At 51.9% G+C, this 26,926-nt stretch overlaps 1 protein-coding gene across 9 annotated transcripts in view; it reads right to left on the bottom strand.

The window, feature by feature from the left end:
- Positions 1-26,926, bottom strand: part of RAP1GAP2 (RAP1 GTPase activating protein 2) — a 224,252-nt gene that overhangs the window by 4,778 nt on the left and 192,548 nt on the right. For 8 of the 9 annotated variants that reach the window (XM_019429562.2, XM_019429566.2, XM_019429569.2 and 5 more), the window contains 11 exons: positions 24,150-24,305; positions 18,951-19,022; positions 18,344-18,430; positions 16,832-16,966; positions 9,158-9,295; positions 7,403-7,524; positions 4,922-5,035; positions 4,573-4,690; positions 3,973-4,099; positions 854-930; positions 416-454 (listed from right to left, as the gene is read on the bottom strand). In XM_019429562.2, coding sequence (XP_019285107.1) covers positions 446-454; positions 854-930; positions 3,973-4,099; positions 4,573-4,690; positions 4,922-5,035; positions 7,403-7,524; positions 9,158-9,295; positions 16,832-16,966; positions 18,344-18,430; positions 18,951-19,022; positions 24,150-24,305 — 1,155 coding nt within the window. In that variant the 3' untranslated portion in view covers positions 416-445. The remainder of the gene's footprint in view (positions 1-415; positions 455-853; positions 931-3,972; positions 4,100-4,572; positions 4,691-4,921; positions 5,036-7,402; positions 7,525-9,157; positions 9,296-16,831; positions 16,967-18,343; positions 18,431-18,950; positions 19,023-24,149; positions 24,306-26,926) is intronic. The other variant, XR_002075089.2, reaches the window with a different exon arrangement.

A 26,926-nucleotide genomic window follows, 5' to 3' on the forward strand; every position in this document is an offset into this window, starting at 1 on the left:
GGGGGGACACATTTCAGCCCAGAACCCTGGCCAAAGACACAAGGAGGGAAAGCTGCCAAGAACAGGGAGGCAAGGGGGGCAAATTGCGGAATCCCCCGTCCAGGGCAGGGAGGCCCGCTCTGGGCTACGGCCCCCCTGCCTGCTGGAACCAGGCTCCTCCCAGGGCAGGGAGACCAACTGGGTGAGCCTGGCCCAATCCTATCAGGAAACTCTCCCCAGCCACACCGGAGACCACCTGCAATCCTCCACATCCAGACCTGCGCCCCATCACAGAAGCTTCGGGGAAGAAGCGACCGGCCCTCTCCAGCTGTCAGGATCTCTTTGGCCATTCTCAGGTTATCAGGCCACTAGTTCCCTGGTCTTAGAGTGGACACACTTTGCCACGTGGCCAAAGCAGGACAAACACTCAACCCACCTTTGACAAGCGAAGGAATCCTCTTTCACATTAGTGACCCTGTTTCAAGAGAAACCCATGTAAGAGTTTTAAACAACTAGACAACATAATCTCCAGCTTCTGTGCACCCAGCTTTCAACTCCCTGGTGAGCTCAGGAAGGGGCATGAGGCCCCAGGAGCCAGCATTTCCCAGCTCACACCTGGTGTGTGTCCAAGGGTGTGACTCACCTCACAGGAGGTGTGGCAGAGGTGGCTGGCAGCCCCCAGGCTGATGCCTGCACCATGCAGGACCTCAGCATCACCCCTAGACCTGACCAGAGTTTTCCTCCTCCACCCCCTGTGATGTGTGAGGCACCCCCTTCCCCAGGCCCCCAGAAAGGACAGCTGAGTTTTGGAGGAGGTTGGAATACGGGATGCAGGAGGCTCCGCCCACTACCCTCACCCCCCCTGGATTCTTACCGCACTAGAGCTGGCATGGCTGAGCTTATCAAAGCGGAATTTCAGGTTTGACCTCGGGGAGTTTCTGCTTTTGGTATCTAGGAAAAACAGAAGCCTCCGTGAAAAGACGGCGAGGCTGTAGAGGTCACCGGGGCTGTGTGTCTGGGGCAGGGGTGCCGCCCGGGGGGTGGGGGTGGGGGCAGGAGCAGGGCCTTCTCCCTCCCCCGAGCACTCCGGCTGACTTGCAGCAATTTGTCAAAGCCAACTCTTTAAGTTTTCAGAAATGCGAGCTAGTTCGTAAACCCAGTCATTTTTTAAAAAATCAAACTATATAAGCTTACAATTCCATAAATTATATTCGTCAAAGGTACTAAATAGGGGCGCCTGGGTGACTCAGTCGATTAAGCATCAGGCTCTCGGTCTCAGCTCAGGTCATGATCTCACTGTTCGTGAGCTCGAGCCTCATGTGGGGCTCTGTGCTGACAGCACGGGGCCTGCTTGGGATTCTGTCTCCCTCTCTCTCTGCCCCTCCCCCCCAAAAATAAATAAACATTTTTTTACAAAAGGTAATAAACACTCAGAAGTCATCACTTCCCAATTATTTCTCTGCATTTTATTACGATCTACTCTCCTCGGGCTATTTATGTCCACGGTGCCTGTCTGGTGCTCCTTCCCAACTCCGCAGCTCACCGCTAGCCTGAGATCAGCCACGGCAGGAGCATTTACACCAAAGAAATCAGCAAATGCTACAAAACCAGGGCTTGACTTATTGTTTTGTTGTCTAGGCTTCCCCTGAGAAAACGCGAAAAATGTCAATTAAATGTGAAAATGCATTGTGTCTGTAGCCATTACATTATAAGCAGCGCCAAAAACTGAGTCCGTACCCTTCCAGTATCTGAAAACTGGTATCTGATTCAGCAAAGAGGTTGCACGTGTCACTGACAAAATATCAATCATCATTCATGTCAGAACTACACCTGTTGGTCATCAGCAACTTTTAGTTGCCTACAGATACCAAGGTTAGAGAAATATCAGTAAGAATATGGGATTTATAATAAAGATTATTATTTATAAATTGTGTGCTTCAGATCCTCTGTATCAGTAAAGTTTATAGTAAACGTGTGTGTGTGTGTGTGTGTGTGTGTGTGTGTGTGTGTGTGTGTGTACAGCAGGAGAGCCAGTTGTTAAACATTTCTCAGCACGCTGCTGGCAGGAGGGCCACTTGGCTTTGTGGTTTTCCTCTGGCCCAGGGAATCGGCAAGTCAGTACCCTCCACTCAGAGGCTGCTGACTTATTTCTGGTGCTTCGAATCAAGGGGTCCCACCCAGCACCGTGAGTACCTGTCACTATGACCTGCCAGTCCCCTCTCAGGGTCCCAGGGAGCCCAGGTGTGATATGACCAACGGTCGGGGCATCTGAGACTACAGAAGCCTGGAAGTCAGGTCCTCCGAGGGCACCTCCCTCCCCCTGGCCCCATCTCTCCCCAGGCGCAGCCAAACAGTTCAAAACACTTTCCAGATCTCTGCAAACTGACCCTGGTCCTGCAGGTACCCAGCACAACTTCTTCGAGGCTGGGAGTAGGAAGTAGCCCTGGGGTTACATAATGCGCCAGAGAAGGGGGTTGAGGGCAACATACCGTGTGGTACGATAAGAGGAGATGGAGTTACCAGGCCCATTCAAGGTGCCCTTCTGCCCTGGGTGACCTTCAGCAAGTGGCAGACACTCTCTAACCCTCCCATTACTCAAAACTTTATTTTGATATGTACCTAATACCAAGTAGGAGCCAGGCTTGGTTACAGATTGTTTCATTCATTCCTTCAATATTTCATTAAGCGTCATTTTTAAAAAATCAGAGTATCTGTATTACTACCCACTTTACAGATGAGGAAACTGAGGCTCAGAGAGATGGACCTATCAATGCCACAACCAGGATAAGAACCGGGCTCTGCAGTGGCCCGGCACAGGGGGCAGGACTAGAGCAAGCGCATGAACCAGCTCTTTCTGTGTTTCTATCACTTGACTAGCGTTTCTCAGCCTCAGCTCATTGACATTTGGGGCCAGATAATTCTTTGCGGGGGGGAGGGGGTGCTGCCCCTGTATTTTGTAGGATATTTAGTAGTATCCCTGACCTCTACCCACTGGATGCTAGCAGCACAGTCTCCTCCCACAATCCTGAAAATCAGAAATGTCTCAATATCGTTAAATATGCTCTGGGAAGGCAAGAGTGCCCCCCGGTTGAGAACCTCTTACTATTGTTTTATTCCCGTTATTTAACAAACATTGAGGTTAACAGTTCTTTTCTTTTTAATTGTTTTTTGTTTTTTAAGTTTATTTATTTATTTCGAGACAGCAAGAGAGCAAACACAAGGGGGGCAGGGGCAGAGAGGGAGAGAGAGAATCCCAAGCAGACTCTGCCACCAGCATCTTGAACCCACATCCTTCTCCCATTTCTCCAGACACCCCTGATCCACAGCCCAGCCACCCCTCACTGCCCACTGTGACCCCTTGCTGGTCTCTCTCTCTGCGCCCACTCCCTATCAATCCTGTCTACTCGGCCAGCTGCGGCCACCAAAACAGTCTTTCGCTAGTCCAGAAGGCACTGCTCCACTTAAGACCCTCCAAGGCTCCCCTCGCCAGCAGGATGACACCCAGCTCCTTGCCAGGGTCTCCATGGGAGTCGTAGCCTGGCACCCTATGTGCTGTCTCCTCTCACACCTGTCCCCTAGATGAACCGCAGCCCAAGGAACCATGTGCGGTCCCCTCCACCTGTCACACTCCTCCCGCTCCGTACCCTTGCACTGTCAAGGTCACAGCGTGGCAGAGGCACCCGGCATCAGTAACGGGGGTGGGGCAAGAGAGCCTCGGCTTTCAAATCCCAACTTCTCTACCAAAAAAAATCACTGCACTTTCAGAGCCTCAGTTTCCCCACAAGTAAGGAGACAATAAGAACACAGGTGTCTTAAGGCTGATGAATAGATGAAGCGGGCTAGCAGAGCTCAAGGGCCTCACCCTTTGGGGCCGAAGCGGAAACCGCCTGACTGAGCGTGGCTGGGGCTCACACCCACGAACAGTGGTCAGGACACAGCCCCTGCCCCCTCCCCCCGCCAGCCTCATAGTGCACATGCCCAGACGTCACTGACCTGTAGGACTCCGGCTCATGATGATGGGGGTGGCGGCCGCCCCCAGGCTGGGGCTTTCGCTGCTCGGGGACGGGCTGTACACAAACACCTCCTGCTTGAAGGGTGAGGTTGTGGACGGCTGGCTGCTCTGGGGAGAGAGGCTGGGTGAGCAGGGCCAGCTCCGTCCTCAGCGGCACCACAGGGTGACCCGCGCCATGGCAGGCCTGCCACGGGTCCCCAGCAAGCTCAGGGCGGTCACTGCCTCCCACTGGCACACTTGGACCTGCTCTTTCTGCCGCCCCTAACCCTGCCCCCAAAGTGCCCTTGGCCTGGCCACACAGAGCACCGGCCCTCCCCTCTCCAGCCAGGAGCCCCATGGCACGGACACACACCATTCAGTGCAGCCTCTGGCCCCCTGCTGCCACTCCGGTGCCACTCTGCGGAGACCCCCCTAGCCACTGCTCCCAGAGAGCCCACCTCTTGCTTCTCTACCTTCCCTTTTACCCACAGGGCCTGGGTGGGGCTCTTCCCACAGCAGTTAGTTTAATGCATACAGTGGGGGTCTGGCTGGGCCCAGGGCGCCCCGCCCTGCTCCCCAGGGCGGGATGGAGGTACACCTACCCCACTGTCACACTCCTCCATAGCCTCGCCCTCCCCCGCCGTGCTGCTGAAGCTGCTGGTGCTGGAGGAGGAGCGGGAGATGTTGGCTCGGCCGTTCTCCTTCAACTTTATGAAGGGCCTGTGGGAACAGAAGTGGGGCAGGCCCTGGTCACTCAGCGAGACCCCCTTCACCGGCAGGGCAGACCTGGCAGAGACTGAGCTGGCCCGCCAGTGCCTCCCCATGCCCCTGCCTGTTGCCTTTCACGTTTCCAGAGAATTCTCAAGGCAAAAATGCTGGCTGTCAGCAGAGAGCATATTCCAGGGCTCCGAGTGGCTAAAGTCAGCCCTTCCCCCACCCTCACTCTCTTACTTCTCCTTGTTGGGGCAGATTTCCGGAGAGCTGGGATTGGATGAGGCCTCAGACTTTATCTCTTGAGAAGAGTGTGCACCATCCGGGGTCTTGGGGTTGCTGGATGCACTGTCACTAAGGAAACAGGAATGAAGAGGGGTGAGGCCATGGGACTGGCCCCTAAGCCTCCACCCCACCCCCAGGCCTAGGACAGCCAACAGGCTCTCGGCCCCATAGGGCCTGAGGGGTCACAGCACGCCTACCAGCGCCCAGCCGCCACTTCCCTGAGCCCCACTCAGACAGCAACAGAGAGTGGGGTTTTCTGCTGCATCAGGCTATTCTAGGCTCTTGGATGAGCCAAGCGCTATCAAGCAAGAGAACTCGCTGATCCTCCTGAGCCCAAGTCCACTCCCCACTTTTGCTGGCCATCTCACCTTGGCAGAGCTCTAAGTCAAGAACAGGCCACAGGCGGGGTGGAGTGAGGTCTACAACATCCACTCCCACAGCAGGCAAATAACCCAGTGCACATGGACTCCTTGGCAGTGTGGGCAGGGTCACCGTGCATAAGTCCAGGGGACACCCTTCACACAGACCACAATATGAGCTCCCTGGATCCGTGTGACAAGGTGGCCTTTTATGCTGGGAATGGCACCTTGGTAAACGGGCTACTCTCGGCAAGGGCCGGAGGGCTTCCTTCTCCTGTAGTTTAACAAAGACCATGTACTGACACCCACAATTTCTACTGCGCCCCCTGTTGGGGACAAGCTGGTCTCGTCCTCAATGCACTTTTATTTTTACAGCAACCTTACTGAGATACCATCCACGTGCAATTCACCCACTTAAAGTGTGTAATTCAGTGGTTTTTAGCATATTCACAGAGTTGTACAACCATCACCACGATCTAAGTTTAGAACATTTGAGACCCCCATAATGCAACTCCAGATCCACTCCTAATCACTCCCCATTCCCCCCTCCCCCCAGCCCCTGGCGACCAACTAATCTACTTTCTGTTTCTATGGATTTGCCTCTTCCAGACGTGTCATAGAGACGGAATCACACAACGTGTTGTGATTTGTGACTGGCTTCTTTCCCTTAGCATAGTCTTTTCGAGGTTAACTAAGTTGTAGCACGTATCAGTGGTTCAACTCCTTTTCATTGCAAAAAAAAGTATCCCATTGATGGATATACCACATTTTATTTATCCACCTTGAGCTATTACGAATAGCCAGGAACATCTGTGTGCTGGTTTTTATGTCGATATGTGTATTCTTTCTCTGGAGTCTCTACCTAGGAGTGGAACGGCTGAGTCAGACGATAACCCCAAGTTTAACTCTCTGAAGAACTGCCAAGCTTTTTTACAAAGCAGGTGCATTAGTTTACATCCCTACCAGCAATGCCTGGGGATTCTAGTTTCTCCATATCCTCTCCAATACTTCTTATTATGTGTCTCTTTGATTATAGCCACCCAAGAAGCATGAATGTCTCAATGCCCCTTTAATGAGGTTGCTAATGACCTCCTAATTGTCCACCCAAGCAGGGGTTCGGGTCACAGTGCAGGGCTTCTCTGCACATTGACACTGTGGACTCTCCCTCCTGGAATCCCTCCCCTCCGGGCTTTCTCTCCCTCATCTTCCCTCCCTTTCTCCCCTTGCCCTTAAATGCTGGTGTCCCCAGGCATTCTATACACCCCCCTGAGTGGCCATATTCATTGATCCATCTTTGACTCCCTTCTGCGGTCAAGGCCTCTCTCCTAAGCTTAAGACTTTCATCCTGACCACTCAGAATTCTGCACTTCTCTGCTGGGCAGGCCACAAGGACTCTCACATGTACTTGTTCCAAACAGAGTTTTTCATCCCCCTCTATAAACCCACCCCTCATCCTGCATGCCCAAGCTCAGGTCCTGGGGTCACCATTCGGGGTGACAGGCAGACAACCTAAATGCCTCCTTTTCTCTCACAAGACTGTAAGCTTCTGGAAGGCAGGTTTATGCCTCCCGTAGCTCTTGCTGGAGCACTGACCCCAGCATGTAGCAAGCACTCAAGACATGTTACTTGCTGAATTAAAGGGCAAATGGGCTCACCATTAAAGGATCAGAAAGACAATGAGCAAGAACAGGTTAATACCATGCAGTACAAGAGCTGCTTTTAAAAAGACAGAAAACATTCTAGAAGCCTAAGGAAAGTTAATTAACTGTCTTGGCAGGGAAGCCTTCCATAAGAGGGAACATTTGAGTGAGCTTTGGAAAAGGAGGCAAAGAAAGAAAAGAATCCAAGCAACATTTCTAGTTTGGGTCCAAATGCGACACGGACAACTCTGGAAGGTCCCACACAGAGACTGGCCAAATCTGCCTCAGTGGACACAGCAGAGTGAGACAGGTGCCTGAAGTGGGGACCAAGGTTAGAAGGAAGCCGTCTCCCGAAGCAGCGCAAAGCCCTCCCTGAGGTTGGCCATCTGGCAGCTACAGCAGTGGAAGGACCCACAAACCCCTCACTGGACAGTTACCATCGTGTCCGGCCGTCACCTTGGCCTTCAGCGCCTGTGTGTAGACGGGGGAAGAGTCCCGACCGCCGCTTGATGGGGCTCCGCGACTGGTTTTTCACGGCTGCTGCCGCCACCACTGGAGGCTGCCGATGAAACCACCAAAATGAGTGTTCATGGCCCACCCCAGACCCCAGTCTCCTTCCCTTCACCCCCCACCCATCTCTGGTCTACAAATAGCTTGTGCAACCCCCAACCAGTCTGGAGGGGATCCCACAAAACAGCAAGACAGCTGGGAAGGCGAGGATCTATGTAACAGGAGCTGAGACCCCAAGACTCAAACCATTTGCAGCCCATTTTCCTGTGTTCTTAAGCCAGACCTTGTGGCCCCAGGTAATAATCACCAAAGACCACAATTCTTGGAGGAACAAGGGGTCAGGGCCATGATAAGGAGAGCCCAGCACATTGAGGTCAGGATGATTCATGGGGTCACAGACTGAGAACCAGGAAGCTGCGAGAGCCCGGGGAATGACCTGGTCCAACCACTAGTTTTACCAGTGAGGAAACTGAGGAGCCTAGGGGTGAGGGGACTGGGCTAGGGTCACACAGCAAATCACCATAAGGACAAGGACAAGAACGCACGGCTCTGACTCTCCATCCATTCCTCACAGTAACTGGGTCCAAGCTGAGTGTCTCAGTAACAAGACAGAATGAGAGCGGCAGAACCAGATCCACAGGCACCCACAGGCCAAGGGAACCGCCAAGAATGTGACTCTGCTTCAGCTACATGCAGGGGGGAGGAGCAAGGGGTGGGAGACTGAGGAGCAGGGACTGCAGTCATCCTTTAGAGCCCTCCAGACCTCTAATCCAGGTCCCGACTTCTGCCATTTGTGTCCTATGCAACATTGGGTGAGTAGCCAAACTCTCTGGGCCCCAGTCACCTCACCCACAGAATGGGGATAATTGTCCTGCCCTGCTCATTTCACAGACCTTCTGGGTGGGGCAAGACAATAGTATGAGATATTTGGTAAGTTAAATGAATTATGTAAGACCATTTATAATACTAGTCCTTAGTATCATGGTGGGTATCTATCTGGAAAAAAAAAAAAATAAAGAAAAAGAAAAGGAAAGAAAAGAAAACCCTACTCTATCCGAATGCAAAGTCCCTTTGCTTTTTAAAAGGACCAACTATGTGGTTCTTTCACCTGGCCAGTCCCTGGTGCAAACAGACCAGACCCAAACCCACAGACACACCAGGCTCTTTCCCTGGGAACTGCATACACAGTGATTAACAGCCAAGACTTTGGATCAGGGAGACACGCATTCAAACCCCAGCTTTTCAGCTTAACTAGGTGACCTGTGGCAGGTTACTAAACCCCTCTGGGCCTCCCTTCCTCAAATTCAAAATGGAGAACACATCAATTTCTACCTCTAAGAGCTGTTAGAGGGATCAGATGAGATAAGGTCTATGAATCACTTAGTTCAGTCCCTGGTGCACAGCAAGCCAAGGGTGACTACCGTCATCATTAATAACAAAGCAAGGACACCCCTCCTGGGTCCCCAGCCTCTGGGCAGAGAAAAGTGCCCCAAAACTGAAACTGAAATGGAGGCTCCATTTCACAGGCAGGGCCTAGGGTCACCCCCAAACAGCCTCAATCTGCCCCGTCCCTGCTCAGGCCACCTGGCCCAAGCCTGGGTGAATACATCATCCTTCACAGGCCTGGGGTGGGGGGCCCTCCCCAGGAACCGCATGCTGCCCCAGGGGCCTGTGGCACTCACCGAGAAGGTGGTCTTGGTGACATCCATGCTGTTGTGGGAGATGCCCCCACTGAGGCTGCCAGGGATGCCTCCACTGTGCTGCTTCTTCTGGCTGCTCACCATGGTCTCCATGGAGTGGCTACGCACACGGATGGCTCTCTATGGGGAGAAGAGACAGGGACCTGAGGGTTGGAGCCCAGCCCACCGGATGCCCCTGCCCTCCTGGTGGGGTCTGTGGACAGAGCCCTCAGCTTGTGCACACTTGTGCACACTCAGGCCACTCAGGGCCACCAAAGAGCAAAGGGCACATTGGCAAACAGTGAAGGGTCCAGGAGGGGACACCCAGGATGATCAGGGGCTTGTCACAGCGTGGCACAGACAGGAACAGGTAAAATCAAGGCCGTTAAGCCTTTGACAGGGACAGGCCTGGGAGGTGACAATGCTCCCTCAGACCACTCGGCAGGTCTATGCTGTTCTGGAACCAGAACCAAGAGAAGTGGCCATAGTGAGGACAGCTAGTTAACACAGAGGGAGCACTCCCACAGGCCCTGGGACTTTTAGTGTTGCCCTAATTTCAGGAACACGTCTTGTTTCCCTAGCCGACTTGGACACTTCTTAGAGGCAGAGGTCAGGTCTGACACTTCTCTGACTCCTCTCCTGTAATTCTCCTGGTTCTGGCACAGGGACGGGCACACAGGAAGCACACAAACAGAAGAGTTGCCACGTTTATTGGGGACTTATGACGCGCCAGGCTCTCTAAGAGCTTTAGATGTGTCCTCCCGACAAGCCCACCGTGTGGATGCCCTCCATTCCATTTCACAGGTAAGGCTCAGAGAGGCTCAGTGACCTGACCAGGAGCACCCAGCTAATAGGTAGTAGGACAGAGGGCCTCGATATAAACCCCAACATACGCCAAGATACACAAATGGAGATGTGATGAGTTATGCACATAAAAATGTCATCCCTAGCATATTCCTCAGTGCAGAGCCACTGTCTGGTCCAACTTCCCCTCTTCCTCCACGGGACAAGGGTGTATCATGATCAGTCTAAAGGGGTCACATAACCTATCCCCTTGCCAGTGGGGCATGAGGGGTGTCTGATGGGAGCTGTGGGGAAAGGTCTCCTCAAGGACTCCCAGCGGCGCCTGGGCGGCTCCATCGGTTAAGCGTCCGACTTCGGCTCAGGTCATGATCTCACAGTTTGTGAGTCCAAGCCCTGCGTCTGTGCTGACAGCCCAGAGACCGGAGCCTGCTTTGAATCCTGTGTCTCCCTCTCTCTCTGCCCCTCCCCTGCTTGTGCTCTGTGTTTCTCTGTCTCTCAAAAATAAATATTGAAAAAAAAAATTTTAAGGATTTCCAAAAGAGATGTGACATTCTGCACCTGAAACTGCCATAGCCACCTTGGGGCCATGAGAGACCAAGCCTGCGGGACGAAGCCAACAAGCCAGGCTAACGGATGCCAAGGACCACACTGAGCCATGAGTCCCCACAAGAGCCCTTGCTAAGTGGGCTCGTGGGTTTTCCTTACTGTGAGAGCAGGCTGAGGTCCTCAGAAACTTAGCTTCAGAAAACTGACTTAGAAAGACAAAGGCATGGACGCGGGAAGCCGATTCAGGAAAGACAGCCATTGGCAAACACGAATGCTCTGGAGACAAACCATTTCTGCAAATGAGGCACAGAGCCCACCAGACTCTTACCCCTGATGTCATCTAGCCTCTCCTGTGTGAGTCAAAGACACTGCCTGAGGGACATCATCTCTCTCTCCCTTTCTAGACCACAGAACAGAATCGCCTAGCAACTGTTTCCAGCCAGTACATTCTATTGATTCCATCGCCCAAAGACAACATTAAGTCACACGCCCTCTGGAAAACCGAGGGCAGGAATGGTGTGGCACCACACTGAGGTGTCTCTGGATAAACAGCAAACCTCCCTAAGTGAGTCAAGTGCTCCATAAATCTCAGCATCATGACATCCCGCTGGGGCCCCTGTGGGTCTGCCGCCACCACCACCGTCATCAACGACGATGTGTCAGCTAATCGTGTATGTTCTGATGCCCTCCTCACGGGTCTCTTTCCAAGAAAGATTTGATGTGGTTTGATGAGATCTGGTCTACTGGGCTTCGTATACATGAACTCGCTGGATCCCTACAACTCTGAGATGCAGACAGGACAGGCACTGATAGGAAAGGTCCCAAAAGGCAAACGATCACCCAAGGTCGCTGCAGGTGGGAGATGGAGTGGGGACCCAAATCCAGGACCCTGGGCTCCAGATGAAAGGGTCCCGGTCTCCCAAAGAGCTGTCCAGATTGAACATATAACGGAACTGGTTGATGGACTAACGGTGATCAGAAACCAAGGGCTTTCGACTCTCTTCAAAAAAAGTCTCCAAGGTCAATGTCAGGAAAGACGTTTTCTCCTCAAATGCCCTTGGTGCCACTGTCTGAGTCCGCAAGATAAATCTGAGGAGACAATGGGCTGACAGGGAACCCCAGGGATGTGCAGGGTGGCCATCTGCTGCTTGAAGCTAACAGAAAGAGGTCTGAATCCTGGTCTTCCCAACACAGTGTATGAACCTCTCTGACACACGGCCTCCTCGTCCGCACAACGTGGTGACGGTCCTGCGTGGGGAGGACATGAGACCGTGGGTGCCCAATACCCGGTGTGCAACCTGCTCGCTCAGGCCCAGCTCTCCTTCCCCGCTTTTGGGGACGGAAAGTCAGAGACATGACGGTTGCCCCAAAGCCTTAAAACAAAGCTGGATTTGGACAAAATCATCCAGTGACGTGGTCTGAAGTGTTTTACGTTTCAATCTGATGTGGAGCTGGAAGCACAGCCTTCTCAAACCGGGGAGGAAGGAGAGCGAGGAAAGGTAGAGAAGAGAAAAGACGGTCTCCCCTCCGCCTGCATCCTCCCAGGGACAGGCTGCTCACTGCTTTCAGCACTGCCTACTCCAGTGACGGACAGCCCGACCCTTGGAAAGGCCTTCTGTGCACCGAGCTGGCATCTTACTCGTTCTTCAATCTCAGACCAGTCTGTTCCATATTTCACACAACCGTCCCTCAACTGTCTGAGGACACGAGTGCCCTCAGAGAGTGCTCTCCTCCCGGCTAACCGCCGCCGGTTCCAGGGTCCCTCCTCACGGTCTCCCAGCCCTCAGCTCACCTCACGGCTTACTTTTGAACAAGCTCTCCCTTCGTGGGGGAGGGGAGGTGGTGGCACTTTCTATCTGCTTATGTCGCTTTATTTAGGCAGGGGACTGAGCTACCAGTTAGTGTTATACACGGAGCAAGTCTCTTCTGGGCCAACCACAAGCCTTGCTTCCTTAGGGGTTTGTGCTTCCTCATGATTCTAAATGGGTTTTGCGAGTTGTTTCGGTTCAACAAACTTAGGGGACACGAAGCAGAGACATGAGCACTAAGGCGGACGTGCCTAGCTGCACAAGGCAAGCAACAAAGGGAGGGGTGCTTGGAGAGAAAGATGCTAACCGCTTGCCTCCTGAGACACTCCTCATCGGGAGGTACACTGAGGACTGGAATGGGGTGTTCTGTCCTTCTAGCAGGGCAAATAAAGGATGCAGGTTGACAAGAGAAGGAAATACCCCTCCCCCCTCCATAGACCAGAGCTCCAATCCAGGAACACCCGGGCTGCCCCTGCTTGCGGGTACTCTGCCTGGGAAATTGCAGCCTCCTGCCCTTCTCCTGCCACTAGGGGTCATACGTATCACACCAGTGCATTAACTATCACCACCTCTCAAAGGCTGGAGAAAGCAGCTGTCCCTGCTTGGGTGGTCCCCATTCTGCCACTGGACCCTCTTCTCTCTGGTCCTCCATTCTCCCTTCTGCACAAGGTTAATGGATGGTTGGGCCAGCTCAGTGTCTCTCAAAATGTGGCTTACGTGTATTTTGTGTACATAACACGTAGCTACATCAAGGAGTGCTACTTTTTCTTTTCTTTTTTTAAGTTTTATTTATTTTGAGAGGGGCACAGAGAGCCCCAGGCGGGGCTCGCTCTCACGAACCGCGACACCGTGACCCGAGCCAAAATCAAGAGTTGGATGCTTAACCAACTGAGCCACCCAGGTGCCTCCGAGGAGCGTTACTTTTTCTTTTCATTTCATTACAGACCAATAATAGCTTCATCAACAGCTGGCAGTGGCTGAGAATGGCATTTGGAAACAATGGTCCAGAGATCAATATTTTTGGAAGCTGAGTAATGTACAGCTCTTTCATTTTTATTCATTTTTAATGCTACTCTTTTTTTTTAAGTTTATTTATTTTGAGAGAGAGAGCGCACGCATGAGCTGGGGAGGAGCAGAGAGAGAGGGAGAGAGAGAATCTGAAGCAGGCTCTGCATGGTCAGCACAGAGCCTAACATGGGGCTTGATCTAAGGAACCATGAGATCATGACCTGAGCCGAAATCAAGAATTGGACATTTAACCCCCAGGCGTCCCACAGCTCTTTTATAAAGAAAAATATTCTTGCAAGACCCAGAATACATCCACAGACCCCCACAGCAGTGGTTCCACGGACCGCATATACAATATACTTTCTTATTCCACAGAAATGTCTTTTAATTGAGAGTTTCGCTGCAGAAGTTTGGTCTCTATAATTGGAAATATGTATATTTTTAGGTTATCCTCTAAGTGAAAATGCAAAATTTTTAAGTGTTTGTAGAACTGGCAGATTCCTGAGACTATCTCTCAGCACTCAGTTTGAGAAGCAGGTCTGGACATCCATAAACCAACTGTTCTGTTTCTCATGGAAGAAAAGCCTGAAGTACAGCCAGTGGGACCGAGGTAAGAAGAGAGAACTATTCTACATGGTGTGAGGTGCCAGGCAGCATGACCTAGGGCAGCGATGGGTCTGCTTCTCTGCAGAGGGACAGAGGGCCACTGCTCTGTAGGGGGGTGGAAGGGAGAATGGTCCCGAGAGGCAAGGGGATGGATGGTTGAGATTGCTTTTAGCCCTGAGAATTCTCAACTGTCTCCACACGAGATGAGACCTTTGACCAGAAGGAGATAAAACACACAACTTTTCTTTCTGGGATCATTTTGTGCACCACTTCTTTCCAGAGGTGCAGGTGAGGAACACCATGAGGAATGCCAATAATTCTGATGCCACAGCACCACCCCAGGAGTGCATGAAGAAACAGCACAACGACGAGAGGCGGTTTCCCGAGCTGGGTCAGACCGTGGGCCTGGCCCAGACATCACAAACCTCCAGGCCGCTGGGCTCCGTGCTGCTCCTGGCTGGCCCCCAGCTCCAGCCTCCACAGCCTGGGAGATAAGAGGATAATGGTGGCAGGAACAGAGTAAAAGAGCTCCTGTTCCCAACTCAGGGTTTAAAAAAAGTTCATCATAATGGTCAGAGCTCTGAAGGCTCACTCAGTGTGACCGATCGTGACAACCCTTCCCATACCCCATAAGCGCTGCCTCCGGGACAGGCATGGAAGCAAAATGCACAAGCAGATGTCTCCAGCCCACAGGTGGAAGGATTAAGGGCTGAAAAGAAAAAGATCCTGGACTACTGGATCAAAGATGAGTAGTTGTTAAAATCTTGAAGCCTCCTCTCTGTGGGAAACCTCTTCAGTCAGCCCCACTAGAGTCGAACACAGATCAACTGCTACTCCTCCAGAGGCAGGTGACTGGGCAAGTGGCCTGGAGCCACCCTCCTTTAGACCCACAACCTGCATGTAGCTGCTGGACCATTTTATCCAAAGGCGCCATGGGCAGTGTGCACAGTCTACGAGCTTTTCCAGGTTATAAAAACAGTTGAAACTTGAAAAACCCGACTGTGAGCTTCAAAATACAGAAAGAAACTTGCAAAACAAACGCTTCATTAAAATCTACAAAATATCACATTATGTTAGCTAGTCACCTGCAGCTTAAGCCATACACAAATTACATTTTACTGTGGGATGTGGGAGCACTGTGATGTGCTTGATATGATGAAGGGGCAGTGCTACAAAAGTTTTCCTATTTCCTGGGTTTCACATTCCCCCTTCTCTTGCCGGGCTAGCCGACCTAGCTCCCTCTTTCCTCCCCTGCCCCCCTTCTCCCTCATGCCCCTTTGCTCTTGATCTCCAATTTCTCCTATTTCACCCTGGCTGCTGCTGTCCATCAGGCCTGAAACAGATGCCCCAGGAATCTCCCACCAGCCTGGACAAGCAGCTCGGCTCCCACACCCCCCCCCCACCCCCGCCCCCGCCCCCGCGAGGAATCTCGGCAGCTGCCTCGACTAGGGCCAGCGGAGCCATGCCCTGCTCTCTGCGGTCCCGCCGGGCCGCCAGGGACAGACCCCAGGCTTGCCCAGGCCAGGTTGGCGTGGGTGGAATCCTAACCGAGTCTGGAACCAGAGGCAGCATCATGTAGAGCACGGGCTCTGCGATCCAGCAGACTCAACTCAACACTCGGATTCGAATTACTTTGTCTCTTTGAGCCTTAATTTCCTCACACGAAAAATTACACCCACAATTAATAAAACTGGAAATGAGTTATTATCCCCATCATAACAGCCTTCCTCACAGGGCACAGAGGGCACTTGTGAGGCTTTAGATGGGTTGGCGCACAGTAGGTTTTCACCTTACGCAGCAATAATAGCTAACGCTTTCACCAAGCATTTACCGTGTTCCAGGCAACGCGCACTCTCCACGTATTATTTCAGTGAATTCCTCCAGCAACTCCAGAGGTCCGATTGATCATCCGTGTGTCGTTGAGAACACTGCAGCTCAGAGACTTTAAAGACCGTGCCCACGATCACACCGAGCTGGGATTCTAACGCAGGCAGGGCTCACCCTGACCCCACACATACTGCCCCCAAAACGGCAGCTCGACAAGTCATTCTGCAACGGGCAATCCGGCAGAATGTTAACCTAAGAACCAGAAAGGCTGAGTTTGTTTCTCTACCTCTAAGTAGGTGTAAGGTTTTGAGCAGTCCTGCGGTCCCTCTCGCCTGTGCCCTCACATGTGAGTAGGAATAACAAGACTCGTTCTGTTGACTACACAGGAATACAGCCAAGGTCAAGCTAGATGCTGGACGTAAGAGCTGTGTGGACCAAAAACGCTCAGTAAACATGTGATGATAAGCCTCCTGTATCTCACACTAGCTCAGTGGCTGCCCGAGCTCTACTTGAATACTTCCAGGGACAGCGAGCTCACTACTTCTTTTAGCAGCTCGTCCTCGTTAGAAAGTTCTTCCTTTTGCAAAGTCCACAGAGATTTACTTGCCTGTAACTCCGTCCCACCGGCCCTGGCCGGGTCCTCCAACGCCCTGCCAGGTGGACCATCGCAGTACCACACACTGGCTGTTACAGACCCCTAAGGCTTGTCCTGGCTCTCATCATCCTGTCCTGGACTCCTCATCCCGCCACAGAAGGAGGAAGTTGAAGGCAGTAATGTTCCTGGTTTGTGCTGGCTCCTCTCCTGCTGCCTGCTGACAACTCTTTCCCTGTCCCTGTTTCTCAGACTCCTGGGCCAGGAGGAGACAAAATCCGAATCAAGGAAGGATGCAGAAGACGCCAGAGACACTGCTGGCTGCTCTGCCCGCTCACACTTCCCGATGTCCCTGCCCTCTACCAACACTGCAATCCTGGCACTTGGGCTCTGGGGTCAGGACCCCAAAGACCTTGGACCCCTTCCTTTGTTTGCCCCACCCTCACCTCCACCATACACAATCCCCAGCCGCTCCTGTGCCTGTACCTTAAAAGACTCCAAGAATCCCCCATGGCCCCCATTCTCAAACTTGTCCTCTTCTGGGCCCAGTCCCAGCATGGCCTGTGTGTGGGTGTGAAGCTCATCATGAAGGTTGTCCAGAAGGGCGGCCCTCGTCCGGTCCTAGAAGAAAAGAGGGTGGGGACGATGGAGCTGGCACCGAGGACAGAGATGCGCCCTCTCCCCAGGGCTCCAGACACCTGACCGCCAGCATCCCAGTTAACAGTGTGGACCTCAGGCCTGGCTAGGCTCCGTGCTCACAAGTACTGCAGGTAATACCAAAGCTCTGTGGCTGGCCTCTGCTCTCTCCCCCGCCCCTTCTCAGCTCAGATCTCTGCCTCCAGCTCCACAGCCACGTACGCAACCGCCCTTCTCCATCCGGACGGCGCACCAGGGCCATGGATACAACCTCCAGGGGGCACCGTGCACACGTACCAGGACTAGCCCTTTCAGCAACCCTTGCAGGCACTTCCAGGTCAGCAGGTCCTAAAAGACCTCATTCCCAATGATCCCCAGGTAGATGAAGAGCCCAGGCCAAAGGCCCAAGAGCCGCCCTGGAATTCCACTTCGTCCCACCCAAATACAGGACTCCATCAAGTCCTCCCAACCCTGCCCCCAAACCATTTCCTCCTGTGGCCAGTGCAAGCAAGCTGTCACCATGTGTCCTGGACTCCTGTAATAGCTGGAGTCACCAGCTGGGTAGCTGGAAGCTGCCACCCTTCCTGCCCTCCTCCCTGGCAGCCTGCCCTTCTTGTCACATCAGGGTCATCTTCTAATATGCAAAGCAAACCATCACTCTCCTAAGTATTGTATTAGTACCTCATCACCTCTAAAGTTCAAAGCCCTTCCTGACCTGACCCAACCAACCTCTCCAGCTGAGTATCCACCCCCACACAAGTCCTTCTCTCAGGCCATGTCAAACCCTCTGGGGCTCCCTCAAAAGTCATGCTCTGATCTGCCCGGCCTTTGCTCATGCTATTTCCCATGCCTAGAATAACCCTCCTCAAACTTTCCTCCTGGCAGAAGCCTTGTCAGATACCCAGATTCAGCAGGTCAAGGGCCACCTCCTCCAAGAAGCCTTCCCTGAACACATCCCAGTTCTGCATGGGCAGAAGCAGTCACAGCCCCTGTGCTGGCCTCCATCACGGCCCAGTGTGGACACTATATCATACCTGTCTCTTAAGTAATGGCCCCTTCCCACCAGCCCAAAAGCTCCGTAAGGCAGAAACTATGTCTCACCCCGGTATCACGGGGAATAGAACAGAGTCTGCCACACAGTAGGTGCTCAATAAATGACTGGTGCATGGTTGGTTAGACCTGAAGTTTGCATGAAGTTTCCACAAGAGGAAAGAGTTCCTAAATCAACGCAGGACTGAAGGCTTAGAGAGGCAAACACAGTGCCCCGCACCTTGAGCAGCCCCCAGGAGAAGACCCCCGGGACAGGCAGGCTGAAAGCAGCCAGGAAGGCAGGAGGAAGACTTCCAGAAGCAGTGCTCTCACCTCCAGTTTTGCAAACTTGTCCGACTTGCAGCAAGCGTTCTCTGCGTTGGTGAGCTTGGTGAGCAGAAACTCCCTGAACTCCGGGCCCTGGAACAGACATGAAGCTCTGGGATTCTCTCAGCCTCAGCTGTTGCTGAAAGGGCTTTCAGCCACAGCAACAGGTAAGCAGAACAGAGGGTCTGAGGAGAGTCCCTAAAAGGCCTCCTTCTGACATTCGGTCATTTTCTAGCCCAGGCCAGGCCCACCTAAGATGCCAATGTGGAAACCAGCTCTCCTGGTCCCAGGAAATCAACCCCTTGCCCCGGCGTTTCCATGACTGAAAGCAATTCTTGTCTAAGGCTTCTGGGACTGTGGCATAGGTACAAAAATGTTTCTTCTAGCAGAAAGGCAAAGCCAGCGTCAAACACTGTGAGAAGAGGCACTGTACTAGGCCAGGCTGGCGGCACCAGGAGAGGAGGGGAGAGACCCCAAGTAAGGAGTTTCTCCCAAGCCTGCCTAAGGCGCTTCTAACATTCCCAGCCCAGATCCGGCCCCACTCCAGCCACGGCCACTCAGATGCTGAAACCTAGAGCCTGAGATAAGAGAAGAGCAGAAAGGGGTTTCTTACCTTCTGGAAAACAGGAGGGCTGGGCAGAGGTGGGCCAAAGGCGGGCACATCTTCCCGTGCGGTGACTGACACCTGAAACAGAGTCTCGGTGTGGGCCAGGAGGGAAGAGATCCAAGCTGAGGAGGATAATGCATTCCAAGCCCTGGCCCTAGGAAAGCCCACCACCCAGAGCATCCTCTGCCCTCCCCTCCCCGGAACTCAAATCCAACACTCCCATGAGCCATCACCAGCATGGCCCAAGTCGTTGTTCCTAGAAGTGGGGCCGGATGCACAGAGCCATCCACATGCTCTCATCTACATTCTTGGAGGCCAGAAACAAGTTTGGCAAGATGACCAGACAGGACTGAGGAGTAGCCTGGGACTCCACTTCTAACGCAGTACAAGTGCCCAGGAGGACTTATCTCGTTGCCTCATTTGAATGGATATTAATCCCACGGAGAAGACAAAGTGAGAACCGTTAACCCTGTCTTACTGATGGGGACACAGATGCCCAGAGACTGGGAGCCATCTCCCCTCAGGCACACAGGTGATTAGCCACAGAGATGACCAGGGAATCCAGACCTCCTGGTCCTGCTCTGTGGTCCTTTTCCCACAACACTGACTCCCAAACCTGAATCACTTCAAGTGTTTAAAAAATAAATACCGATTGCATGGGCTCCACCCCAAACTTACTGAATCACAAGCTCTGGGGCGGAGCCAGGAATCCGCAACTGTTAAACACTCCACAAAGCTTTCGTGCGGTTGGTGGACTAGTGTTTGGGAGCCCTGGCCCCACACGCAGGGTTAGACAGTCTGTCTGGGTGAGCCCTGAACCAACAGAGCGCCAGGGCCCAGGCTGGGAATTGTGGGTAGGGGGACATCACGGTGCTCTTGCACAGGGTGTCCCAGGCTCTGGGTGTGGTGTCCACTTCCGGCCAGCCTGGGGAGGCAGGAACTAGGAGTGAGAGCACCCAGGCGCTCTGCCTAGGGGTGTCCCAGCCTCAGGACAGGCCCAGCACATCCAGATGCTCTCCCTGCGTGGACGTGCCCTGGTTTCACCTGCTCTCAGCCCAAAGGCTGCAGGCCTCTCTAGAGACTCTGCCCTCTCCCTTTCCCAGACTGCCGCTGGCGTGAGCCTGGCCCTGGCGTGCTGCCAGCCTCCCTGGCCTATGAAGCAGGGCAGATGCAGAGAGTCTGCCAGACCGGGTGAGCAGGCAGCTCAGAGCCAGGCCAAGGGAAGGCCCTGCCAGGGTCTGGAAGGAAACAGCGGGAGAGAGCTGGTCAGTACTGCTTTCTCTCCCCAAGCTCAAGGCTGTCTGCGTGCCCAGAATTAGGAAATGGTGTGTGTTCAGCTGACATGATCTCTGGCTGGTTCCAGCTGCCAAACACAGTACCCCACCACCACCCACTGTGCACAGGAACTGAGGTGGGGGGGTAGGCCAGAGGTCAGGCCCTCCGCCCTCTTCCCACCCCTATGGCCCTCCTTCTCAGGCTTGCTCTAGAGTGGTCTGTGCTGACTGGGTAAGGCGCTTCAGACATGCTCTTCAACCTGCCGAGTCTCTTGGTCAGATAAGCCCACCATAGCAGCCATGTCAGAAAAGCAGAGGACAGGATCCTTCCGGGTGACGGCCATGCATCTTCTATCCCCACTGTATTCCCTCTCCTGACCCCTTTTCCAACAAAGTGCCCGGGGCTTTGCTGTTCCCTCCTCTTGAGGACAGGTGGGTTGCTGGGCCGAAAGCAGAAGCTGCCAGAACACGGCCCCACCTTCTCAGTTTCTAAATTCAGTGCGGGCCTCCCAGCAGGGGGCAGGGCAGGGCTGAGAGAGAGGTGCAGGTACTGTGGGGAAGAGAATTTTCGAGGCTGGAAAGAGAAGGAGGCTTGGAGCGTGTGAGTTCAAGGATACACCAGGGAGGCGGGGAGCCTCCAAGGGCTCCCACCTTGACATGCACGGCCAAGTGTGGCCTGGAAGCCTTGGAGAACCGTGGAAGGCTGTCCAGGCACCAGATCGGCAGTGAGGGGAAGGGGGTACACAGGCAGCACCCCTCCCCAGTGGGGTGCTTCCCATAGGATTCCTGAGACCTCTGCCGGGCTTCAGGAATCAGGGGCAGGGTGACCTGAGACAGGAAGAGGAGGGAGTTCTAGTAACGGTTCAGCCAGAGTTCCCTTCCATCCGGGCAGGACAGGGACAAAATTCCCGTCTGAAAAATCATCTGACATCACTTTTCATGCACCCCTGAGTTTTGGAGCCAAGTTCCCACCTGCTCTGACGGCTCAGTGGTGAAGACCACTGGCAGACCTGGACACACTCCAGCTCCCCACCTCCGGGCTCTGTGGCCTCCAGCCTTAAGTGGCTTAGGCTCTCAGCCTCAATTTCCTTCCTGTAAAATAGGGCTAACAAGAGACCCTGCCTGACCAGGGGCTCGTCAAGGTTCAAGGAGGCTGTGCTTCTAAGGGCCTAGCACAGTGCCTGGTGCAGAGCAAGCACCCAGTATGGGGTAACCTGTTACCTGGGGCTTTGTTTTTTTTTACTTCCCCTGCTGACCTGCACCTAAGAAAGGACACTTGAAATACTAGAGAGTTCCCCTCAACCATTTCCTTCTCCCTCTCTCTCTCTCTCTCTCTCTCTTCACACACACACACACACACACACACACACACACCCCTCTTCCTCAACTCCCCCAACCCCTGACTCCACTTCCCCCCTCCCGCAGTATGTCAGGGCTGGAAGGAACTCAGAGCTGGTCTAGTCCAACTTCCTCATTTCACACAGATGGAAGCTGAGGTCCAGAGAGGGAAGGAACCGGCTCAAGGTCATGCAGCAGTCAGAGGCAGGGCCGGGACCAGAACCGTCAGCTCCTGAGCCTCTCGGTCTGGGGGGCTTTCCTGCACCTTCCCACCCCTGTCCTTCCCTCTATTTCCTTTTCTTTCCTGTTCATCCTCCCCAGTGGAGGCCTCCTGGGACACTGTTCAGCCCCTGGGGATATCTCACCCTCCTTTGCCATAGCCCCTAAGTCTGCAGAGGTCAGTGAAAGTCCCATTTCACCCTGGGCCCTCTGAGGAATCTGACCAGGTCCTCCCGGGTCTTCTCATCACCTGGGGTGCTGCTGGGAATATGAAGGGACAGAGCTCTGGGGAGCATGTTGGAAGGCTGGCCTCCCTCCCCCCGCCCTGCATCCCCAGCCCCATTCACAGGTCTGCCTTCCAGCCTGGATGTTTGCCCGGCAGGTGGACCACACAGTCCCAAAGCCTGGGGACAGAGCACGGCTCTCCCTGTGGGTCCCGCTTCTCTGCTTATTGCCACCCTCTCTGAGGACAGTGCTTCTCCCTGGACCATGGGCTTTGGCTGAGAAGCCTTGGTAAAGACTTCAGGCATCAAAGCTGGAGGTGGGGGGGAGGGGAGTGGTGTTTTTTTGGATCTCTGCATTTTCCCACCCCACTAAGCTCTTGAGAAAGTGGAGAAGCCAGTTAGCTGAGTTCCATTTCCTATCAGGAGCTAAAAACAAATACTAAACCTCCACGAGAGGCCTCTTCTGCCAGCAGAGGCCCAGCAGACAAGCCACACGTTCGCACATGACTGCCTGGCAGCGTCTGGGAGCCCTCCTACCACACAGCTTTACCTCGAGGATCCTACCCAGCGGCTCTCTGCCTCCACTGGCTGTGAAGAGAGTCAGTTGGCTGTCTGAGTGGCCTGGTGGCTGAACTGCACTCACTGGCCCTCTCCTCCTTCCCTGTAGGTCACTTCCACGTGTCCCACCCCCAGCACACAGAGGGCACTGAATGAATAAACTTGCTTCCATCAACAAATCAAACAGCTGTTTGAAGGGAATGCCCATTTTGGTGTAAGAAGGTGATCCTCCGAGGAAATGCCCAAAACATGGCTTCTGCAACTTTTCAGCCGAAAAGCTGAAAGTGCTCAATGACAGAGGAGCATGGACATCAACATGAACATGGGGACAGAAGAGTCAGCTTTCCTCGTAGGAGAGAGTGTGGGGTTTTGTTTGTAGTCTCATATCTGCTTTTAAAGTTGATGTGCATTTTGCACTCAAATATGTGGGTTTCTACTGACGTAATAATTATACGACATCATTTTCCTTTCCAAAATCTTCAAGCAAAGTTGATACTTCATGAAGATGGCCATGAAACACTTGGGCTTTGTAAGCCCTAGGAACCAGCGCTGGCCTAAGCTATTACACAGTTACTCCATTTTCAGATCATTCCAAGTTTCCATTGGCAACGACAGGCTCATTTCCCTCTCCCTTAGAACCGTGGTTCCTAACACTTCTGGGGAACAGGGAGCCCTCTGAGAATCTGACCTTTGGTCTCTCTCCCCCTAATATGCAAAGCAGCACATGAACGCAACATCTTGCACATAAGCATTCTGCGTATATCCACAAGAGGTTCAAAGACTCACATCCACCTTAAAGACCCTGCCTCAGTCTATCTCCCTTGGAGCCCACAGCCCCCAGCACCGGTGAGATAGAAACTGTTGCCCAAGAGGTTAGAATTGTTTCTCATGGAGAAGGGGAGGGGAGCAGAGGGCTGGCGGTACAGCCATCGGGAACGGGCAAGGTGAGGGCTGCCAGGGCCTCCCTGCATCGGGGAGGACACTGAGCCAACCTGGAAGACCACTTATCAATCTGGAGGCTTAGATTCAGACTTAGACTCAGGTGCTTGCAAACCCCCCCCCGCCCTCCCTGGGAGTCTTCAAATTAAGACCAATGGTTTATTCTAGAACAGCTAAACAAGAAGAGCCCACCCCATGGCCAGGGTCTGCCGGATCCCCTGCTCTCCACCACTGTCACCATAAACATTTCTCCTTTCCTTTCTTCCCCTTTGTTACCACACCTCTTCCCTTCCCTTTCCTGATAGTCCTCCCCACCCTCCTCTCTTTCGTTCCTCTCCTCTGGCTCTGCCTTAGTCCAGCCAGTGGCATTACCAGATTCCAAACAGAGGCACTGGGGGCTTCTCAACCCTTGCGTTGGATGCTATTGAACCTGGAAGCAGCCAGATGGAGGATATGACCTCATAAGGCAGGCCTCTTGGCTCCCAAATCCCAGAAACCTGGGATTTCTAGAAAACTGATCATACCAACACTAGGAGTACCATTTTGGAGAATGACCTGAGGAACCACTGAGAACTAGTGGTCCTTGATTTAACTAAATCCATAAGATGTGGTGAAGTGCCTGGGCCCACCACTTCCTCCAACGTTCTCCTCACCTTGTAGGATGGGGTCTCTGTGCCCGGATTCTCGACCTGCACAACAATGTAGGCATGTAAGAAGTTGGAGGCAATCATATCTGGGACAAATGGTGTGTTTTCTTCTTGGAAGATGATGGCCACAATGTCATTCCCAATGTGTCTCTTTCTCTGGAGCTAAACAGAAAAGTGTTCCATTGTTATAAGCCAGCAAGGAATATCCTGAAAACAGGATAGATCTATACAGGAAATTCCTCATTATTCTATCTTTATATATAAATCCTGAAACTCTGAGACCTACCTCTCTAGGGGCTTTTTTTTTTCAATCTTTAGAAGCCACCAAAAAGAAAAACTGGGGGAGACACCTAAGATATTAGGTAGAGGCTAGCAAGCATCTTACTGAGCTCCAAAGCATGCAGAGCCCTGACTTGGGGCTCGTGGAGGATGGTTAAAAGGTGAGGGACAACTCCCCCTAAGGTCAGGAACAAGGCAGGGATGTCTACTCTCGCCACTGTTATTCAGCATGGTATTGGAAGTCTTAGCCTCTGGAATCAGACAACACAAAGAAATAAAAGGCATCCAAATCGGCCAGGAGGAGGTCAAACTTTCACTCTTCACAGATGACATGATACTCTACATGGAAAACCCAAAAGATTCCACCAAAAAACTGCTGGAACTGATTCATAAATTCAGGAAAGTTGCAGGATATAAAATCAGTGCACAGAAACCAGCTGCATTTCTATACACCAACAATGAAGCGACAGAAAGAGAAATCAAGGAATCGATCCCATTTACAGTTGTACCAAAAACCATAAAATACCTAGGAATCAATCTAACCAAAGAGGTGAAAAATCTATACACTGAAAACTATAGAAAGCTGATGAAAGAAATTGAAGAAGATACAAAGAAATGGAAGAAGATTCCATGCTCCTGGATAGGAAGAACAAATATTACTAAAATGTCGATACTACCCAAAGCAATCTACATATTCAATGCGATCCTATCAAAGTAACACCAGCATTCTTCACAGAGCTAGAACAAATAATCCTAAAATTTGTATGGAACCAGAAAAGCCCCCGAATAGCCAAAGCAATCTTGAAAAAGAAAACCAAAGCAGGAGGCATCACAATCCCAGACTTCAAGCTATACTACAAAGCTGTAATCTTCAAGACAGTATGGTACTGGCACAAGAACAGACACTCAGATCAATAGAACAGAATAGAGAACCCAGAAATGGACCCACAAACATATGGCCAACTCATCTTTGACAAAGCAGGAAAGAATATCCAATGGAATAAAGACAGTCTCTTCAGCAAGTGGTGCTGGGAAAACTGGACAGCGACATGCAGAAGAATGAACCTTGGACGACTTTCTTACACCATACACAAAAATAAACTCAAAATGGATGAAAGACCTAAACGTAAGACAGGAAGCCATCAAAATCCTCAAGGAGAAAGCAGGCAAAAACCTCTTTGATCTTGTCTGCAGCAATTTCTTACTCAACACGTCTCTAGAGACAAGGGAAACAAAAGCAAAAATGAACTACTGGGACCTCATCAAAATAAAAAGCTTCTGCACAACGAAGGAAACAATCAGCAAAACTAAAAGGCAACCGATAGAATGGGAGAAGATATTTGCAAATGACATATCAGATAAAGGGTTATATCCAAAATCTACAAAGAACTTATCAAACTCAACAGCCAAAAAAACAAATAATCCAGTGAAGAAATGGGCAAAAGACATGAATTAGACACTTCTCCAAAGAAGACATCCAGATGGCCAACCAACACATGAAAAAATGCTCAACATCACTCATCATCAGGGAAATACAAATCAACACAATAAGATACCACCTTACACCTGTCAGAATGGCTAACATTAACAACTTAGGCAACAACAGATGTTGGCGAGGATGTGGAGAAAGGGCAATACTTTTGCATTGTTGGTGGGAATGCGAACTGGTACAGCCACTCTGGAAAACAGTTTGGAGGTTCCTCAAAAAATTAAAAATAGAACTACCCTAGACCCAGCAATTGCACTACTAGGTATTTATCCAAGGGATACAGGTGTGCTGTTTCGAAGGGACACATGCACTCCCATGTTTATAGCAGCACCATCAACAATAGCCAAAGTGTGGAAAGAGCCCAAATGTCCATCAATGCATGAATGGATAAAGAAAATGTGGTATATATATATATGTATACACACACACACACACACACACACACACACACACACACACACAATGGAGTATTACTCAGCAATCAAAAAGAATGAAATCTTGCCATTTGCAACTACGTGGATGGAACCGGAGGGTATTATGCTCAGTGAAATTAGTCAGAGAAAGACAAAAATCATGACTTCACTCATATGAGGACTTTAAGAGACAAAACAAATGAACATAAAGGAAGGGAAACAAAAATAATATAAAAACAGGGAGAGGGACAAAACAAAAGAGACCCATAAATATGGGTCAGAACAAACTGAGGGTTGCTGGAGGGGTTGTGGGAGGGGGGATGGACTAAATGGGTAAGAGGCATTAAGGAATCCACTGAAATCATTGCTTCACTATATACTAATTTGTATGTAAATTTTAAAAAATAAAAAATAAAGTTAAATAAAAAAAAAAAAAAAGGTGAGGGACGAGTTTTGCTGGTAAAGCCTGTAACTGATCCAGAAGACACACAAACTCAGATGAAGCTACCTGAGGACAGTAACAAAGGCACCAGCCAGCATGTGCTAAATCAGCTGCCACACACAAAGTGTCCAACATTATGGAGGCAGAGAGGAGAATAAAA

This window comes from Panthera pardus, unplaced genomic scaffold (assembly GCF_024362965.1).
Source record: "Panthera pardus isolate Hobbes unplaced genomic scaffold, ASM2436296v1 HiC_scaffold_3, whole genome shotgun sequence".
In the NCBI taxonomy this organism is placed as follows: Eukaryota; Metazoa; Chordata; class Mammalia; order Carnivora; family Felidae; genus Panthera; species Panthera pardus.